The following is a 21,907-nucleotide window of genomic DNA, read 5'->3' on the forward strand; positions in this document are numbered from 1 at the left end:
ATCAGCTCCAGACCCAATAACTGAAGCAAGCCACTCCTCAGTATAGTGGCACTGCAATAAGCGACTTTGGAAATGTAAAGTCTGGTGAAGAAACCCAGTTTTGGGTCAGTTGTAGTATGTAAGGTTGGAGCCCAAGTAAAATGCGGCCACTCTGGGTGCCCCGTCCACCAGAACTCTTGCTATGTTTTTATCGCCAAATACAGTTGAGATATGTTAATACGACTTTAACTAGTTAACTGGCCCAGTGCATGGCATGCAGCCAGCTGCGCTTTTGCTGACTCGCAGTCACACCTGTGACCGCTGACATTACTGCTGGATCTTCGCTGTAGAATACCATGTGACTGGCAATCTGAGGCACATGTACCTGTTACAAATGTGCAAGGTTATGAAACCCCCCACCAAAGTACTATTCGATTGATCTCTGCCATTGCAGACATCAACAAAAGCAGGGCGCAATCCGGGTGGGTCAGTAGTTAAGAATACTCTGACATTGCTTGGGCTGTTAGGACTGTCACTTGTTGGGATGATCATGATGGCTGAGACTGTGATGCACAGCGCAGGCAGCTAATGACTTCAGGCTATGTGTCCTGAACACTGATATACAGAATTTTGGAAGTGGCACAGACGGCACAGTGAGGAGAGGGACTGGGTAAGTGTGGCACAGGGCAGAGAGGGGCAGGATCAGAGCGGTACAGTATGAAAAGGGGCAGGGTAAAGGCAGCATAGGGTGGAGGGGGGCAAGGTAAGATCAGCCCCTAATCTAGATAATTCCTCTACTCGCTGTGAACCTGGCACTTTACACTTATAGTCTCAGTGGCTCAGTCCCACTAAGGGCCTGATTTTCAGTCACACGCAAAAGCAAACACACCATCGTCTATTGGCGGTCACCATCTGCGAGTTTATGGAAATGGCATAGAAACGCCTTCCTTTGTGTACTCTGTGCAGCCGAATGTGCAAGGACTGAGATGCCCACTTTTAGCGCCATGCACACTGCAATACTGATTCAGTTGAACCATAAAAACCTGCACCAGCCCTATGGCAGTGTCTCCACCTGACCTGATCACAACAGCATACGTGCATACACTCAGGGTAGCGCATGCATCATAGGGTTTATTTTAACTTTTTCGAGCCTGCGCATTTGCAAATAATCGCTCGACTACGTATGTGAACATCTGCATTGTAAGCGGATGGCATGCGACTCAAGTTCAGGCCCTAAAAGTGAGAAAACAGATTATCAAGAGTAAGGTTGTGACTCTGAGCTGGTGAATTTATATTACTGAGGGGGCGCTGTAGCATAGGCATGCTCTGAGCGCCATGGCTCCCCTGGAGGTAAATGTAAATATGCCTGTATAGAGGTGCTTCTTTTGCAGCTACTATAGGGTAGATGCAAGTACGCACTCATCATGGCTGGTAGACAAAGTGTACACATATGGGCGATCGCATCACAAGATGTGGTACAACTACAAATATACACATTTCTCCATGCATGCAGTTTTGGAGCAACATACATCCAATTTACTTCCACTGCTGCATCAGGCCCATTATTTATATTCACTTAAGCTGGGTACACACTGGCAGACATATGGGCCGAACATATTGCATCAGCTGTGTAGTATATAGGAGGTACACACCCGCTGACCTGCTCTCGATATATAGCTTGTTCAATTGAATGGCTGATATATCGTCCTGTGTGTACCCAGCTTACTGCCCAACACTTCTGTTCTTGTGTATATCCCCATTGTTTAAAAGGACAGTGCTTTTACTAGCCGTGTATTGATAGAGATGTGTCCACATGCATCGATCCTATGTGCGCTACAAGTCGCGTTACGCGTTAAGCATCTTTTTACGCACCAAGCATCTATTCATGTGACTTTTTCCCTTCAAATTTGACTTATTCACACAGATATGTGGATAAAACGCATCAGCAGCTTCAGCTGATTAAATTGATATGCAGCATGCCTATATTCTCTGTGTGACTGCGGGTGTATCTGCACCATACTTACCAACTCTCCCTCATTGTCAGGGAGACTCTCTGAAATAGCAGCGATCTCTGATTAGTTGCTAAGGGCAACATCCATCTCTACTTATAAAAATTCTCACTTTTGTAAATTTACCCCTAGAAATCTCCCTGATTGCACCTTACCTCCATTATGTAGCTGTTTTATATATATATATATATATATATATATATATATATAAGCAGAGATATATACATTTAAGTGGGATCATTAGTATAATTTTGCTGCATTGGTTTTAAAGGACAATGATCCCTATGGCTATATGTATTTTCTGAAAAGTATCAGTGTGCTTTCATCAACAAGTAGATCTTACTGACTGCTTTTTTGCTCCTTTACATTTGTATGTAAGTCATTATTATGGCACACCTCTCAGATGTAGCCCACTGTAACATGCGCTTATAGCTGCTGCTTTCACAATCTCCCTGAAATGCTTTTTCAAAAGTAGGCAAGTATGATCTGCATACGAAATGCTACGTTACAGTGTCAGCAGCTGTGAAAAAGATGTACGAAAAGACACTCAGCGCTACCAAGTCACGCCACGGCATGGCGCGACTAGAAGGTCTGTTTAACGCACAACGAGGCTAGATGTATGAAGACACAACTGTTGTAAAACGCAGCCTTTTTAAATATTGGGCTTAAACACCAACAGAAGCGTTGGGTTATAAACCCCCTAAGCTTTATATACTGTATGTAGGGTCCAAAGTCACTCCTCCAGCAGAGTATAGCAGATAATGGGCCAGATTTATGAAGCTCTGTGAAGTGATAAAGTGCAGAGTGATAAGCGACCAGCCAATCGGCTCCCAACTGTCATTTTTTAAACACAGCCTGTAGCATGACAGTTGGTAGCGGATTGGTTGGTCATTTATCACTCTGCACTTTATCACTTTCCCTAGCTTCATACATCTGCCCCAATGTATTTAATATTATGGTACTTGTATACATGCATACTAGAGACCTCTTCTGAGGACGCGCAGTGTAGCATAGAGTAAAGTGAAAGAGGCGGCAGTTCCATCACTGGGCGGAATTCAATTCTTTCCAGCCCCTATCGCGCCCGACGGAGCTATTCTATTCTTGCTCCTGTCGGGCGCGATCAGCTGCCAAGTGCTACATTTCAGCTCGCAGCCCCAGGGGGATGAGAGCTGAAATGTGCGAAAAGTGACATGTTTGGGCGCCCAAACATCACTTTTCGCGATCGCGCCCAGCACTTTGGTCGGGTTTAGCTGCTTTACACGGCTAAACCTGACCTCTATGGGCGCGATCAGCGTAAAAAAGCTGGCACAATTGCATAGCGCCCCGCGATCTCCTGTCACTTTAGACGGGAGATGCGGGCTGCGAAATCAATTGAATTCCGCCCACTGAGTAGATGTTTGCTTTTGTAAGATTACCGACGTTCAGTAACTGCCACTGGTGCAAGTCTCAGTAGCTGGTAACGACAAGGCCAGGTACTGTATATTGATATAGGGGAAAGTCTTGAGTTAACACCTGAAAGAAAAATAAAGATCTATATCTCTAGTAACAGTCACAAACACATGTGCTTAAACACACTGGCATGTTAATTGGCTTCTGACAAAAAAAAAATATATATATATTTATGATTAACCCTATGTGTATGCATGTTAATGTGGCATGGAATTTAGATGATACTCTACTGGGAGGTATGGAGCTATGTGGATGACTGAAATATTTTCTGTAAGCGTTTTAGAATATATATACACTATATTAATAGCTCTTTAATTGCTTAGATTGTGTTATGTAGGGGACATCTCAGTTGTTTTTTTTTGTCCTGCAACAAATTTATCTCATATTCCGAGGTTTTTGGCCCCTTCAGGATGATAATAATTTTTACACTAATATCATGCACATATTATAGAGAACAGTTATTTTATTACTTTATTTTTACATTCTTTTTTGATAATAGATAGGACTTTATTTTTTCACTTGTTTTCTTTCTACTTATGTTCAAGCCCTCTGTGTTATGCTGATGTGTTCTCCACTTCTGTGGCCAAATAGCACATGCATGATTCATAAATGCCACTCCTGATCATCTTTTCCACGCCTTTTTAGTCTGGTGTCTTCTTTGTGGTAGGAGAACGTGGCGCTGCAGCACTACTGAAAGGACAGACACCAGTGGCAAGGTGACAGTTGTCAGTATTACAGGCAGGTGATATAACTTTGAAAATTGTCTACAGATAAAAGTGCCAGATTAAAAACACGCATCTTGCTCTCACCAAGATGGCCACTGTAAGAGGAGGAGAGAGGCCACAAGCCTGTAGATAGATAAATTGTAAGCACAAATCGCGTCCATAGTGGAATTTCAGAAATGTCCTGAATATTCCGAAGTCTGGGGTGATTATATGGATTGGCCTCATGACTTGACTTCAATACATGCCTACATGATGACATACACTATAGCTTTTTTCTCCAATGCTTCAGGTTTGCTGAACTGTGCTGATAAGCAAAAGACAGTTAAGCTAAAATTGAATGTCTAGGTTTATTGCTGTGACGTTGCTTTGTATTATAAATTACAATTAGGACAATCAGATCTTTGCTCCAATACAATGGTATTGCATCTTGTAAGACAACACCTGAGGCTCCTCAGCAATAGAAGACTCTTAACATAGCTTAAGTGACCTCTTCTGGCAGTAAGTAGGCACTACATAAAAATAGCATCTCAACAAAAACATTTTTTTTTTTTTAAAATGTAGTAAAACGGAAAAGTTATGTAGACATTTTTATTTGTGATAACTAATTAATGACCTCTTTAATTAAAGAAGCTTTCGACCAGGATATAACGGAGCAATTTTTTTAAAGGCAAATATTTGGTGATTTATAAAAGCACTGTTTAATAAATAAATCCCATATTTTTAAATCAGTGGCCTTTCTTCATTTTATTATTATTTTCTGATTAACGTTCAGGGGAATTAAATGTTTTTTAGATTAAATATTTTGCACTAGAAATAAGTAGAACGGATTGTCATATGTAAAACTAGTGTGACTAATTAAACACTTATTTGTTGTTTCTCGGTCACTTACCTTTGAACTCATTGGTACTGGTGGTTTTTACATTAAGTGTAAAATTATAATGAGTCTTGTTCTAACTAGTGGTTCAGTTAATGATTTATACAGTGAGTGATTTGCTGAAATAAATTCCAAGCATTTTTGTTGTTGGTTTTCATTGTTGTTCTTATAGTGGGCAATTTACCAATGTGCAGGTTTGGCAGCGATTTCAAACTTTATCCAGCAGTTTGGAAACATAAAATCAAACAACTTGCATGGTAGAGTGGGTTTAAAGCAATTTAGCCAAAACCCATAGCGGTTTACGGAAAGCTTCTGCCATTCTGAGTGGGCTTGGGGGTGGGGTACACCTAGGGAGGCACAGGACAATGCTACAGTAAGTAGCATTGGCCACATCCTGGTACCCCTGGGTAGTGGATACAAGAGGGCGGTCATATACGCCTGAACTTTTCAGGCTTAACTTAATCCTTGGATACAAGGATTAAGAACAAAAAAAATATATATTACCATGTTACTTATTATATGGAAGTGTTCTCTGTGCAACTTTTTATATATTAACTGATGTATGTGCTCACTTTATATATTTAATCCATATATGTGGCCTCCTTTTATATTTTTTTCTACATGTATTATTTTTTATTACTATTTACCTCCATAATTAATAACATTAAAATTCTTTGTTGTAAAATAATCCTAAATATTTATTTCTTACGCCACCATAGTCCAAGGAGTAATAAAAAATAAAATAAAAAAAAATACCTAGTGACAGTGCAACGGACCACTCCGTGGAGCTTTCCTGATGCAAATTAGTTAAGATTGGCTAGCCCACCTACTTTATTGACTGGCAGCAAATCAGTATAAGTCTTTCATGTGAATATATATTGATCCTGATTGGCTGCTCGTCATTAAAGTAGGTGGGCTTGACAATCTTAATTAAGTTAATAATTAATAACAAATAATAAAAGGTGTAAATATATACTACCGTTCAAAAGTTTGGGGTCACTTAGAAATTTCCTTATTTTTGAAAGAAAAGCACTGTTTTTTTTAAATGAAGATAACATTAAATTAATCAGAAATACACCCTATACATTGTTAATGTGGTAAATGACTATACAGGTTGAGTCTCCCATATCCAAATATTCCGAAATACGGAATATTCCGAAATACAGAATATTTTTAGCATAACTGAGAAAATGAAACCTTTGCTTTCTGATGGTTCAATGTACACAAACATAGTTTAAGGTACAAATTATTAAAAATTTTGTATAAAATAACCTTCAGGCTGTGTGTATAAGGTGTATATGACACATAAATGAATTTTATGTATGTACACAAACTTTTTTTGATGCACCAAATTATTAAAAATACAGTAAAAAAATTACCTTCAGGCTGTGTGTATAAGGTGTATATAAACCATAAATGCATTCTGTGTGTAGATTTGGGTCCCATCCCCAAGATATTTCATTATTTTATGCAAACATTCCAAATTACGCAATATTCCGATATCCAAAATACCCCTGGTCCCAAGCATTTTGGATATGGGAGACTCAACCTGTACTAGCTGCAAACGTCTGTTTTTTAAAGGAATATCTACATAGGTGTATAGAGGCCCATTTCCAGCAACCATCACTCCAGTGTTCTAATGGTACATTGTGTTTGCTAAGCGCGTTAGAAGGCTAATGGATGATTAGAAAACCCTTGAAAACCCATCAAGCCAATCCAACTTGTGGGAGGTGCTTCAGGAAGCGTGGGTTGAAATTTCTTCAGATTACCTCAACAAATTAACAGCTAGAATGCCAAAGGTCTGCAATGCTGTAATTGCTTTCGTCATAGAGTGCTCATTTTGCAGCAAAGTTTGAAGGACAAAATTATTATTTCAAATAAAAATCATTATTTCTAACCTTGCCCATGTCTTGACTATATGTTCTATTCATTTTGCAACTCATTTGATAAACAAAAGTCAGTTTTCGTGTAAAACACAAAATTGTCTGGGTGACCCCAAACTTTTGAACGGTAATGTATGACTTAAAAATGAACAAAGGGGGCCATATATGATTTTAATATATAAAGGGGGCCAATTATCAGTGTAATATATAAAAGAAGCAAAGTTAGCAATTTATTTAATTCAAGGGCACAGGTATCACTTTAATTTACTAAAGGGCACACTTTTGTTTAGTAACATGACCCATTCACATGGGAAGGGTTTTTTTCCCCTGTGATAGATAATTTCAGCTATGTCACTACCATCTCTTTGGGAGTTGTTTATTTGATGGATTAACCTTGATAAATTCATCCCATATCCCAACCACACAATGTGGGCCCCAGGAGTGTCATGTTGCCTATCACTGCCTTAGAGCAGTGGTTCTCTCTTCCAAAACTCAAGTAACCCCAACAGGTCATGTTTTTGTTGAAAGGGGAGTGTGCCACTGCACAGACTTCATTCTTCTTGTACTTCATGCCATGTCCTAAGATGACAGCCGAGCTCCCTACTGAGCATGTGCAGGGTCCGTCTTGTCCTTTATTGTGTAGAGTGACATGGTGGGAGACAGAAGTCCTACTCAGTGGCGTAACTAGGTCAGGGCGAGCACGGTGCGTGCCCTGGGCGCCGTGGGAATGGTGGCACAGGGGGGCGCCGCCGGCCATGGTACCGGCCTGCCCTAGTTAGCCAGTGTAGCGCCGACCGCAGTGAGTGCAGTCAGCGCTACACATTTACACAGGACCAACGCTAGGCTTCCAGCACCGGTCCTGTGCTGCACAGCTGAGCCCCTTCCCTCCCCCTGAGCGCTTACCCAATAGCGCCAGGAGGAGGGTGGCAGGTGGGGCTCAGGCTGTCCTAACACACACATCGCCGCCAGCGCTGGCGGCGATGTGTGTGTTAACCAGCAGCCAATGAGAGTCAGACGACTCTCATTGGCTGCTGCTGCTACTGCACACACATTACCGTCGAGTGGCAGCGATGTGTGTGTGACTCAGCAGCCAATGAGAGTCTATCTGACTCTCATTGGCTGCTGCTGCTGCTGCACACACATCACCACCAGTGCTGGCGGCGATGTGTGTGTTAAACAGCAGCCAATGAGAGTCAGATAGACTCTCATTGACTGCTGCAGCCGCAGCGCCCACTGCAAGAGCCGGCTCCCTTCCGGCTCCTGCAGTGGGTAATGGGAGAGACGTCATGACATCATGACATCTCTCCCATAATGCAGAGCGCGCCAGCCCGAGAGGACTGACGTGTGGACGGCGGCGGCGGGAGCGTGGATCCAGGTAAGAATTTTTGCTTTTGTTTATTGTTTAATTTCTTTGTGTATTTATCGGGAGCGGGAGGGGGGGATACTACTGGTAACTGGGGACACTGCATTGGGGGGGGACTACTACAGGGGGGATACTGCTGGGGGCACTGCATTGGGGGGGCACTACTGGGGACTACTACAGGGGGAGATACTACTGGGGGCACTGCATTGGGGGTGGAACCACTACTGGGGACTACTACAGAGGCACTGCATCAAGGGGGACTCCTACTGGGGCACTCTATAAGGGGCTTACTACTGGGGGCACTGCACAGGGGGGACCACTACTGGGGGCACTGTATAAAGGGCACTGTATATGGGGGATCACTACTGGGGGGCTGCATATGGGGGATCACTACTGGGGGCACTGTATAAGGGGAACTAATGGCAGGCTGCATAAGGGGGACTACTACAGGGGGAACTGTGTAAGGGGCACTGCATATGGGGGATCATTACTGGGGGCCTGTATAAGGGAAACTAATTGGGGTCTGCATAAGGGGGACCACTACTGGGAGTACTGTATAAGGGGCACTACTGGGGGCCTGCATAAGAGGCACTACTGGGGGCCTGCATAAGAGGGACCCCTACTGGGGGCATTGTATACTGTCGGTACTATATAAGGGGTACTACTGGGGGCCTGCATAAGAGGCACTACTGGGGGCCTGCATAAGAGGGACCCCTACTGGGGGCATTGTATACTGTCGGTACTATATAAGGGGTACTACTGGGGGCCTGCATAAGGGGGACCACTACTAGGGGCACTGCATAAGGGGGACTGTATGCTGACACGCCTCATTTTTCAGTGACCACGCCCCTTGTGACCACGCCCATTTTTCACGCGCACATAGGGGAGGGGTGGGGCTCCTTTTTTAAATTTGCCCTGGGCTCCAAATACCCTAGTTACGCCACTGGTCCTCCTACTTGGCTCCTATGAGAGACCCGGTTAATGCTTGCATATAAAGCTGTTCCAGCATCCCTGCACTGCTATTCATTTGCAGCATACACTCATCGGCTGGTGAGCTGTATAGGACTCTGCTCAATCTCCTCTCTATTACCAGTGTACATGTAACAGAGAGTTGTCTGTACCTGCTATATACTTCAATAAGTCAAAACCACTGATTAACTAAATTGGCTGTTCACAGTTTGAGTCAACTGCTGGGGTGTGTTCCTATATAACTTCGCAATAACAACACCTGCACACACATCATTTCCAACAGTTATGAGGATCTCTGAATATGGAAACAGGTGTGATAATTACTGACACAGCAAAATAGATTAATTCACCTGTGCATGAAAAAAGAAATCCATATAACATGACCTGTTTGGGGTACTTGAGGACTGGATTGAGAATACCTGCTCTAGGGTGATGTTCCTTCAGATTATCTTTATATAATGGTTGTAGTATATGAAGTCTTTAATTTTTCTCTCTCTGTTTTCACAAACTCCTTTTATTATTATTACATTCATACATTTTTAGTAACCGCAAAATTCAAAGGTTTCTCATTCTAGACACAGTATATAAAATAAACAACAAACGCAACAGAGACAACTATAACCATGATTATCCTGATCGGTGTGTAGAAAAAGTGATGTTGCTGATTGAAACCAATTCTAATAATGCACTAATTGTCCGAAACCTCAGAGTTCTATGGTGCTTCACTGTATGTGATGATAATTCTCTTTCTTTTTTCATGGACATTTAGAAAGGCAAATGTTTGATTTTCAGGAACACCACCACCTTCCCTACCCTTACCTGTAAAACTGTTTCTTAAATGACAACAATGCATTTTGTGCCAGTAATCTCACATACTGATCTTGATTGTTAGCATTCATTTTATAAAAATGAACAAAAAACAAATCAGGCCTTTCAGCATTTTCAATGGCCATAGAGCGGCTAGAGGTCAATGAAATGAATGGGTGCCATGCTGGCAATGTGGGGGTGCTGTATATTTGCTTTATATGCTGCTCCTTAAATCGCAGAAAACTTGCTCATTTTTTTTTTTTTGCACCTCTAAGGGGCAAACAAAAATCTGCAGTCTAGGTGCAATACAGGATCACATCTCAGAATTCAGTCTGCACCTAATGAATTTACCCTGTAGAATTAGTAAGCTTGTATATCTTCACCTACTGCTATCATTACCGGTGTGCTGTTTATTTTTAGTAAATTTGGCCTTTTTATTTTACAGTGGAATATAGTCTGTGACGATGACTGGAAGGGGCCGCTAACAACTTCTTTGTTTTTTACTGGAGTTCTTCTGGGCTCCTTTATTTCTGGACAGCTGTCAGACAGGTAATGTGATTACATCTTTCTAACCATTTATTATACTTGTGGGTCTAACTGCAGCTTGCCCGGCAGTGGACAGCCATGATCATGGACCATTTGGCTTATGCTTCCCACAGCATACAGTAGGATACCCATAAAATGCAACCACATAAGGGCAGCCTTATGTACAATTTACCACCCATTTCTATACGAAAATTCCTCACTATTTTGGTATCTGACCAATGGTCCCAATTTACAGATTTGCCAGACATGCCAACTCAGTTATGTTTCTAGACCAGCCAATTAATGAAATCTATATATTTTCTTACATAAAGTATATATCTGTGACTTATGAAATCCCCTCTAATTAGCACTTGTTACGACATTGAGGTTAAAATGTAAACATCATTAAATTTCTACTTCAGGGTCCATAGGGTATCCACAGGATACCTTGGGTATAGGTGTGACGTCAGTCGCAGGGCACCAAAGAGTTAAGCTTTCAGCCTCCCAGGATGCACTAGGTCCCCCTCCTATACCCCGCCCCCGGGCCAAGGCACCTCAGTTTAGTTTGGTGCCCGGCCGGAGTCGGGTGCACCTGTTGGAGTGGGGGCTAGAAGAGCCCCTGAAGCTTATTCTTCATGCAGCTGTGGCTGCACATCTGGATGTACAGCATGGACAGTCAGTCCTGACGTCCATGCTGTCTTCCCTACACCCCGCCGGTACCAGAACGCCGGTACTGATCCGGGGATGCTGGTGGGCGTCTGGGGTCACAGCTAGCGGTGACCCCAGATGCTCCGGACCATGGCCGGATTCAAGGGGGACAGAGGTAAGCAGCGGGGTCCCGCGGTGGGTCCCCGCTGATCACATGGTCCTAAGTCCCCAGGCAGGGGGCTCCCTGGGGACTGGCTGCAGCGTGGAGCCAGGCGACCAACCTGCGCTTCCACTACCCCCTGGGACAGCGGACCGCAGCAGAGCGGTAGCGCTGCGGCGTCCCAGGGGTTAAATGCATGCCAGGGGAGCGCGCCTTCCCTGTCTCACAGCCGGCGCCTCCCCCGCTGCACACAGCCCTCTCTGCATGCTGCCGACTGGTCCTGTGGCAGCGCTCCTCCCCCAGGCCAGCCTCCTCTCTGCTCCTCGGCGGCCATCTTCTCCAGAACGCATGGTGAACGCTGCTGGAAGCGCTGGACGGAAGCATCGTGGTCTGGGTCCCCCCGCATACCTCTCCTCCGCTGTGGTCAGGTCTGTGTATGCAGCGCTGTGTCCTACCAGGCCCTGTGTCTGTGTAGTTGAGTGATCAGCGCTGTTAGTGCAGGAATTGTTATTTTTCTGCATTGTATGTGACTGTGCTAGCGCTGCTGCCTGTAATCTTTTCTTCTCTAAACTGTCAGCTTTATTACTGTCCCTGTTCTTTCTGCTAAAGCCCTTGCGGTGCGGTGCTGCAGGGTGGTCTCTCGCCTATTTAATACTTAATTGGTGAGAGAGGTCACATACGTGGTGCCATCATGTCTGAAAGTGATTTTCCCCTCCGGCTACAGTGTACCACGTGCAAAGTACCGTTAGCGGAGGGGGAGGGTAGCGCGGAGGGCCTTTGCCGGCAGTGTTTGTCCATGGCGCGGCCTATTACGGTTACAGCACCGGTACAGGAGCCGCCCTGGGCTTGTTTCGCTCAGGCGTTAACAGCTTTAGTGGGCCAGTTAGCTCCGCAGCCCGCGTTTACTCCGATGGGTTTGTCCCAGCAGTCTGTGGTGTCGTCACCCATGCAGGGGTTCCCACGACAATTGGTGGTACCCCACAGTCTCCCTATTTCCCCGCTCCCGGGTTCTCAGGAGCCAGCGTGGGTTAACTCCCTGACGAGTTCTGTACAGCACTTGTCGGATGTGTTGCAAGGGGAGTCTGTGATGCGGTCTCATAAAAGGCCGGTGGCGTCTCTGTCCGCTCCTTATGAGGATGACGAAGGGACGTCTGATGATGGGGAGATTCTAGATCCTTACGATCAGGAACCTCTCCATACTAAGGACGCTGATGCTAAGTCCAAAGTATATATTCCTGGACTTATTCGGGCGGTCCGCACAGCCTTGGTGATTGAGGACGAAGTTCCCCCAGCGGCTAAATCTAAGTATGCCTTTTTCAAAGATGTGAAGGGCGATGCCACAGTCTTTCCTCTTTCGGGTCAGTTGGTGGACCATTTAGAGGAGGCGTGGAAACAACCTGGCAAAAGATACCAGCCGCAGAGACGCCTGGCGGTGGCTTATCCGTTCGCGGATAATTATTTTGCGAAGTGGGAATCCCCTCCACAGGTGGATTCTCACGTGACCCGTCTTGTCCGTAGTGCCACATTGCCGATGCCATCCATGTCCTCCCTTAAGGATGCTACGGACCGCAAGGTAGAAATCTGCCTGAAGTCCGCTTATTCCCTTGCTGGGGGGGCAGCACGGCCGGCTATGGCCATTTGCTGGGTTGCCAGAGCGATGGAGCGCTGGGCGGATTCATTAGAGGCTTCTTTTGAATCCGACTGTCCGGCCGATCAGGCGGAGTTGATTGGCAATCTCCGTGATTCGGCCACCTACATCAACGAGGCGGCTCTAGACATTAGTACTCTGGTGTCTAGAATTTCTTCAGCAGCGGTAGCTGCTCGTCGCACCTTGTGGCTGCGATCCTGGAAGGCGGACGCAGATTCCAAGAAAGGTCTGGAAGCGTTGCCGTTTACCGGAGAAGTTCTCTTCGGTCCGGATCTGGATAAGATTGTGGCCACGCTGGCGGCAGCCAAATCTGCCTGTCTCCCGTCGGCCGCTGCTCCTTCTGGTTCGGGACCATCGTCCTTTCGGTCATCTAGGGCCCAGGGCAGGCCCAAACCACAGTCGTTTCCTCGACAGGCTGGCCCTAAGAAATCGGTCAAGCCCCGGAAGCAGGCATGGAGTACCAGACGTCCGGCCCCCAAGCCAGATGGCAAGCCTGCGGCCTGACGGTCCGGGCCTCCCTTTGGGGGATCCCAGGGTGGGAGGCCGCCTGCTACAGTTCGCCCAGTGTTGGTCGACCACTACGACAGACACTTGGGTTCTGGAGGTGGTTTCCCACGGATACGCCCTCTCCTTCCGGCACAGACCCCCGGCTCGCTTCTTCACCACGGGTCTCCCATCAGACCGGAACAAGGCTACGGAGCTGCGGAAGGTATTGCACACTATGCTCCAGGCTGGAGTTATAGTGGCGGTTCCATTCTCCCAGAGGGGCCAGGGTTTCTATTCAAATCTATTTTTGGTACAGAAACCCAATGGGTCATATCGTCCGATTCTCAACCTCAAAGCACTCAACAAGTCTTTGCGGGTCCCGAAGTTTCGGATGGAGACCCTACGGTCCATCATTCTGGCGCTGGAACCTGGGGACTACTTGGTGTCATTGGACATACAGGACGCTTACCTGCATGTCCCTATTCTTTGGCGCCATCAACAGTTCCTCAGGTTTGCAATCAGCAGCGACCACTTCCAGTTTCGGGCGTTACCTTTTGGCCTGGCAACAGCACCACGTGTTTTCACCAAGGTGATGGCGGTCATGGCGGCTTCTCTGCGGCTGCAGGGAGTCCGCATGTTGCCGTATTTGGACGACCTGTTATTGGTGGCAGGATCTCCAGAGCTCCTGTTACGCCACTTGGACCTGACCATTGCACTGCTGCAACGGCACGGCTGGCTAATCAACTGGCAGAAGTCCACTCTAATCCCGTCTCGGAGGATTCTGCATCTTGGAGCCTTATTGGACTCTGGACAGCAAAGGATCTTCGTGACGGAGGACAAGATCTCTGCTTTACAGTCAAGGGTGCGCAGTTGTCTGCACAGCCGCCGGGTGTCCTTACACTCGGCGATGAGGTTACTGGGCTCCATGGTGTCGGTGTTCGACATGGTGGAATACGCCCAGTTTCACTCCAGACCTCTGCAGCACCTGATCCTGTCCAAGTGGAACGGGCTGACTCAGTCTCTGAAGTCCCAGACGATTGTGCTCACCCAGGAGGTTCGCCTGTCCCTTACGTGGTGGTTACAGACGACCCACCTCAACAAGGGACGTCCGTTCTGGGTTCCAAATTGGGTCCTGTTGACAACGGACGCCAGTCTTCGGGGCTGGGGAGCAGTTTCGGGTCCACACTTGTTCCAGGGCAGGTGGACGCCGACAGAAGCGGAGCTTCCAATAAATATCTTGGAACTCCGTGCGGTCTTCAATGCTCTCCAGCAGGCACAGCGGTTTCTCCAGGGTCGCCCGGTGCAGGTCCAGTCGGACAACGCTACCACCGTGGCCTACATAAACAGGCAAGGAGGAACTCGCAGTCGGGCGGCTCTCGTAGAGGTCTCTCGGATCCTGGTTTGGGCGGAGCGCAATCTTCCGGCCATATCAGCGGTCTTCATCCCGGGAGTGCTCAATTGGGAGGCGGACTTTCTAAGTCGCCAGGACGTTCATCCGGGGGAATGGTCCCTGCACCCGGACGTTTTTCAACTACTGGTGGACAGGTGGGGTCTTCCAGAAATCGACCTCATGGCGTCCCGGCACAACAACAAGTTGCCGGTGTACGGGTCTCGCACAAGAGACGAAGGGGCGTCTCTGGTGGATGCTCTGTCCATCCGGTGGACGTTCCGGTTCGCATACCTGTTCCCTCCGGTCTCCCTTCTTCCACGGGTAATCCGGAAATTCAAACAGGAAGGAGGGACGCTCCTGTTGATAGCTCCCGCGGGGCCCAGACGGCACTGGTTCTCAGACCTTCAGGGTCTGTCCGTGGACATTCCTCTGCGGTTGCCGCTACGACCGGACCTTCTGTCTCAGGGTCCTTGCCTTCACCCGGACCTGACTCGGCTGTCTTTGACGGCGTGGCTGTTGAGACGGCCATGCTGAGGTCCCGGGGGTTTTCCAGCTCTGTGGTGCGTACCATGTTACGAGCTCGGAAACCGTCTTCCGCGAGGATATACCATCGCGTGTGGCATACGTTCTTCCAGTGGTGTCGACCGAGAGGTTATGCACCGCGGGAGTTTCGTCTGTCTCGGATTCTCGCCTTCCTGCAAGCGGGACTAGATCATGGGCTTCGCCTTGCTTCTTTGAAGGTACAGGTTTCGGCCCTATCTGTCTGGTTTCACCGTAGGATTGCTACAATCCCGGATGTGCGCACCTTTATGCAGGTTGTTCTCCGCATTCAGCCGCCCTTTGTTCCACCTGTGGCGCCTTGGGATTTGGCTGTGGTCCTGAGGGCTCTCCAAGGACCGCCGTTTGAACCACTGGGCTCAGTGGATCTTAAATGGCTAACAGCTAAGACTGTTTTCCTTCTGGCCATTGCTTCGGCCAGACGTGTTTCTGAGTTAGGGGCTCTTTCTTGTAGACCCCCTTTCTTGGTTTTTTATGGGAACAGGGCAGTGCTCCGCACTCGGCCCGAGTTTCTTCCCAAAGTTATTTCCCAGTTTCATATTAACGAGGAAATAGTTGTTCCGGCCTTTAACTCACCGGGTCTTTCCGTGGGTGAGGCCTCTTTGGATGTTGTGCGGGCCTTAAGGACTTATGTTGACCGCACTTCTTCGTTTAGGAAGTCGGACGCTTTGTTTGTCCTCTTTGGCTTCCGTAAAAAGGGTTGGCCTGCTTCAAAGCAAACTTTGGCAGCCTGGATCCGTATGGCTATTTCTGAAGCTTATCTTCATGAAGGCCTACCGGTCCCTCCTTCTCTGAAGGCTCATTCCACTAGGTCTGTGGGTCCTTCGTGGGCAGCTCGACGTGGTGCCTCGGCAGTTCAGATCTGCAAGGCTGCTACGTGGTCTTCTGTCCATACCTTCGTGAGGTATTACAGGTTTGACACCTTCGCCTCTCAGGATGCTTCCTTCGGGCGGCGGATTCTCCTTTCTGCACAGGAGCGTCCCCACCCTTAAAGGATACTGCTTTGGGACATCCCCAAGGTATCCTGTGGATACCCTATGGACCCTGAAGTAGAAAATATGAGATATGGTAAGAACTTACCCTTGTTATCTCTATTTCTACGAAGTCCATAGGGTTCCACAGGACTCCCGCCCTGTCGCACCTGTGCTGCAGATGGGCTTTGCTCTGGTCACCGGTTTTCCGTCTCCCTCTGGTGAGAATGTGATTCTTGTATGTGTCCAGATCTTTGTTCTCTCTCTTCCTTCTCCTCCTCCGGCCTATGGCTTGGTAACTAACTGAGGTGCCTTGGCCCGGGGGCGGGGTATAGGAGGGGGACCTAGTGCATCCTGGGAGGCTGAAAGCTTAACTCTTTGGTGCCCTGCGACTGACGTCACACCTATACCCAAGGTATCCTGTGGAACCCTATGGACTTCGTAGAAATAGAGATAACAAGGGTAAGTTCTTACCATATCTCATATTTTTTCTATATTTAAGAGATTTGTACATGTGTTTAACACTTGTTCTCTAAGTCTATAAAGTATGCTTTAATAAATGCCCTTTTTTACATCCGCAATCAGAAAAAAATGATTCAATGATTCTGAGTTTTTTTCCCAGGTTTAACGATTCGTGAACCTCATACATTGCAGGTTTTTGTACACAATCATCTGCAAAATGGGGAATTGCCCCAACTGATTGCTGATGTATGAGCCCCATTAGTTGAAGGACCTCCACATGCGCACTTCCTGAATAGCTGTTGCTTTGCATTTGTTTCAGCATTTTTTGCAGCTTTCATAAGTGTTTATGATAGTTACAGTATAATAACATTCTATGCTAGCAGTCGTCATTTAGTACAGAGTACATCATGCAGCAGGGAAGCTTTCAGGTGCATAAATGCATTTTTAAGGCTCAAAGTATGCAGTTTTGTCTTCTCTATACCTAGTGTTATTCAACATTCCTGTGTGTGAGCCCTAACATTGTTGTATTAGAGGACAGATGGAGAAAACCCTGTGACATAGTTGTCACAGGAAATAATAGTGGGTTAGACCAGGGCCGGACTATAGGTAGGGTGACGAGGGCAGTTGTCCCAGGGCCCCCACACATAGGAGGCCCCCACACACTGTCCCTGGCCACACGCCCCAGATGAACCTTTTTTTTTTCTTTTAACGGAGCCGCCTGCCGTGGCCTGTGATTAAGCCCTGTCCTCCCGTCATTTGGCTCCGCCCCCTTTTCAATAACCCTCGAATCGTACTAGTTCAACTTCTGATGCTGCTGCCGCCTCTGACGCCAGGAGAAGTAAGCAGTAATGTGTGTGTATATATATATATATATATATATATATAATGTGAGATATGGTAACAACTTACCCTTGTTATCTCTATTTCTACGAAGTCCATAGGGTTCCACAGGATACTTGGGGTATAGGTGATGGCAGCAGACATCCAGGCACCACAGAGTTAAAAACTTCTCCATCCTCCCAGGATGCACTGGGGTCCCTCTCCTATACCCCGCCCCCGAGCCTCAGGCACTCAGTTTCGTCACAAGCTATAGGCCGGAGGAGGATAAAGAGAGAGAGAAGAAAGTCTGGAACACACAAGAATCACATTCTCACCAGAGGGAGATGGAAAAACCGGTGACCAGAATCACAGCCCATCTGCAGTACAGGTGCGACAGGGCGGGAGTCCTGTGGAACCCTATGGACTTCGTAGAAATAGAGATAACAAGGGTAAGTTCTTACCATATCTCATATTTTCTACTTCAGGGTCCATAGGGTATCCACAGGATACCTTGGGGATGTCCCAAAGCAGTATCCTTCTAGGGTGGGGACGCTCCTGTGCTGAGAGGAGAATCCGTCGCCCGAAGGAAGCATCCTGAGAGGCGTAGGTATCAAAAGTATAATACCGTACAAAAGTATGGACAGATGACCACGTGGCCGCCTTGCAAAGCTGAACAGCTGAGGCGCCACATCGAGCTGCCCACGAAGGACCCACAGACCTAGTGGAATGAGCCTTAACAGGAGATGGAACAGGAAGGCCCTCGTGAGCAAAAGCTTCAGAGATAGCCAGTCAAATCCATCCTGCCACTGTTTCTTTAGTGGCAGGCCAACCTCTTTTATGGAAACCATAAAGGACAAACAAAGAGTCTGACTTCCAATAGACAGAAGTGCGGTCCACATAGATTTTCAAGGCCCGCACCACATCCAAGGTGGCCTCACCAACCGAAAGGTCCGGTGAAGTAAACGATGGTACAATAATTTCCTCGTTGATATGGAAACTAGATACCACCTTTGGAAGAAACCCAGGACGAGTGCTCAGCACAGCCCTGTTTTTATGAAAAATTAGAAATGGAGGTCTACATGAGAGAGCTCCCAATTCCGAAACCCTTCTGGCCGAAGCAATAGCCAGAAGGAATACAGTCTTAATGGTTAGCCATTTCAAATCCACTGAGCCCAGTGGTTCAAATGGCGGTCCTTGAAGAGTCTTCAAGACCACAGCCAGATCCCATGGTGCCACAGGTGGAACAAAGGGAGGCTGAATAAGAAGCACCCTTTGCATAAAGGTGCGGACATCAGGAAGCATAGCTATCCTACGATGAAACCACACTGAAAGTGCAGACACCTGTACCTTCAGGGAAGCTAGGCGAAGACCCTGGTCTAAACCCGCCTGTAGGAAGACCAGAACCCTGGACAATCTGAACACCTGAGGAGCATAACCTCTAGTGCGACACCACTGGAAAAAAGCCCGCCACACTCTATGGTAGATGTTGGCAGATGAAGGCTTCCGAGCTCTCAGCATGGTGTTGACTACCGTAATGGAGAAACCTCTGGACCTCAAGAGGGCAGTCTCAATAGCCACGCCGTCAAAGACAGCCGACTCAGGTCCGGATGAAGGCAAGGACCCTGAGATAGCAGGTCCTGACGTTGAGGCAACAACAGCGGAGTGTCCACTGAGAGACTCTGAAGATCCATGTACCAGTGCCGCCTGGGCCACGCTGGAGCAATCAGCAGTAGCGTGCCTCCTTCTTGCTTGAATTTGCGTATCACTCGAGGAAGAAGGGAGAACGGAGGGAAGAGGTACGCATACTGGAAGGTCCACTTGACCGCCAGAGCGTCCACTAGACAAGCCTTTGCGTCTCTTGTTCTTGACCCGAACATTGGCAGTTTGTTGTTGTGTTGTGAGGCCATGAGATCTATCTCTGGAAGGCCCCACTTGTTCACCAGTAGCTGACACACCTCCTGGTGAAGAGACCACTCTCCTGGATGCACGTCTTGACGGCTGAGAAAGTCTGCTTCCCAGTTGAGAACTCCTGGTATGAACACTGCTGATATTGCGGTGAGATACTTTTCCGCCCATACTAGAATGCGGGACACCTCTGTCAGAGCCGCCTGACTGCGAGTCCCTCCTTGGTGGTTTATGTATGCCACTGTTGTGGCGTTGTCCGACTGTACCTGCACAGGTTTAACCTGCAGGACCTGTCTTGCTTGCCTTGAATACTGCCCGCAGTTCCAATATGTTTATTGGAAGAGCAGCTTCTACCGATGTCCACCTTCCCTGAAAGAAATGTGGACCCATCACCGCTCCCCAGCCTCGGAGAATGGCATCCGTCGTCAGAAGGGCCCAGTCTGCATTCCAAAAGGGGCGCCCCTTGTTCAGGTGAGGCGTCTGTAGCCACCAGGCCAGAGATAATCACACCTCTGGGGAAAGCACCATAGTCTTGTGTCTTTATCCTTTGGGGCGACCCTTTCCATCCGGAGAGGATCAGCTTCTGCAGAGGTCTTGAGTGAAACTGGGCAAACTCCACCATGTCGAACATGGATACCATGGATCCCAGTAACCTCATTGCCGAGTGAATAGACACCCGGCGACTCTGCAGGCAAAGAGGGACCTTTGCCTGTAACGCAGAGATCTTTTCTCCCGTCACCAAGATCCTCTGATGTTGGGAATCCAACAGAGCTCCTAGATGGAGCATCCCCTGTGATGGTACCAGGGAGGACCAATTTATCAGCCAGCCGAGAGACTGCAATACAGAGACTGTTAGTTGCAGATGGCGTTGAAGTTTCTCTGAGGACTCCGCCAGTAACAGGAGATCGTCCAGATAAGGTAACAGGCGGACTCCCCAGGTTCCATTGCTAAAATAATGGAACGCAGGGTCTCCATCCTGAACTGAGGAACCCTCAGAAATTTGTTGAGGGATTTGAGGTTGAGTATTGGCCGGTAGGACCCATTGGGTTTCTGCACCAGAAAAAGATTGGAGTAATACCCCAATCCCTTCTGAGACAAAGGAACTGGCACTGTAACTCCATTCTGGAGCATCGAGTGCATTACCTTCTTGAGTTCCCGGGCCTTATCCTGATTGGACGGAAGGCCCATGGTGAAAAACCGGCTGGGAGGCCTCCTGCGGAAGGAGAGGGTGTACCCCTGAGAGACCACTTCTCTGACCCATGTGTCTGAAGTGGTCAGACACCAGCTTTGGGCGAATTTCAGAAGTCGGCCTCCCACTTTAATGTCCCCCAAAGAGAGGCCCGTCCCGTCAGGCCGAAGGTTTGTCATCGGACTTGGGAGTGGGACGTCTGGTAATCCAGGCCTGCTTCCTGGGTTTTGCAGGTTTCTTGGCAGCAGTCCTCCTAGGAAAGGACTGTACCCTGGGTCTGTTCTGCGTTCTGTAGGGCCGAAAGGATGAAGAACCCGCTCCTGATGGGACAGTAGTGGAAGACAGACACGCAGACCTAGCTGCTGCCGAAGTATCCACAATTTTGTCTAGATCAGGGCCAAACAGCACTTCTCCATTGAAGGGTAACCCCTCCAAACCGTTTTTGGAATCAGCATCCGCCTTCCAAGAACGCAGCCACAGGATACGACGAGCCGCCACTGCTGCCGAGGAGAGCTTGGACGCCATGAGGCCCATATCTAAAGCTGCCTCATTAATGAAGGTAGCTGAGTCCCTTCAATTACCCACCAACTCCACCTGTTCAGGTGACGAGTCTGGGTCCAGGGATGCCTCCAAGGTATCAGCCCAGTGCTCCATAGCTCTTGCCACCCATCACACGGCCAAAGCCGGTCTCCTGCAAGGGAATAAATCATTTTCAAACATATTTCTACCCTGCGATCCGTTGGATCCTTTAAGGAGGACATAGAGGGCATAGGCAACATAGCACTCTTTACTAGACGTGTGAATCCACTTGTGGCGGGTTATCCCATTTTGCAAAATAATTATCTGCAAAAGGGTATGCCACCGCAAACCATCTAGGGGGCTGGTAACGCTTACCCAGCGTTTTCCACGCCTCCTCTAAATGATCCACTAGCTGATCAGATAGGGGAAACACCGTAGCATCACTTTTAATATCCTTGAAAAAGGCATATTTTGATTTAGCTACACGAGGAGCGTCATCCTCAATAACCAAGGCCATGCGACCCGCACGTATGAGCCATCATCTGTCGTCACAGCATCCTGATCTTGAT

General features: G+C 47.6%; 1 protein-coding gene across 1 annotated transcript in view; it reads left to right on the top strand.

Annotated features, from left to right (window-relative positions):
• The window catches only part of LOC148526403 (organic cation/carnitine transporter 2-like), a 133,359-nt gene that overhangs the window by 22,962 nt on the left and 88,490 nt on the right, over nt 1-21,907 (top strand). Inside the window, exon 2 of the mRNA XM_088470389.1 lies at nt 10,504-10,607. Coding sequence (XP_088326515.1) covers nt 10,504-10,607 — 104 coding nt within the window. The remainder of the gene's footprint in view (nt 1-10,503; nt 10,608-21,907) is intronic.

This window comes from Taudactylus pleione, unplaced genomic scaffold (assembly GCF_031769625.1).
Source record: "Taudactylus pleione unplaced genomic scaffold, aTauple2 ptg000099l, whole genome shotgun sequence".
NCBI lineage: Eukaryota > Metazoa > Chordata > Amphibia > Anura > Myobatrachidae > Taudactylus > Taudactylus pleione.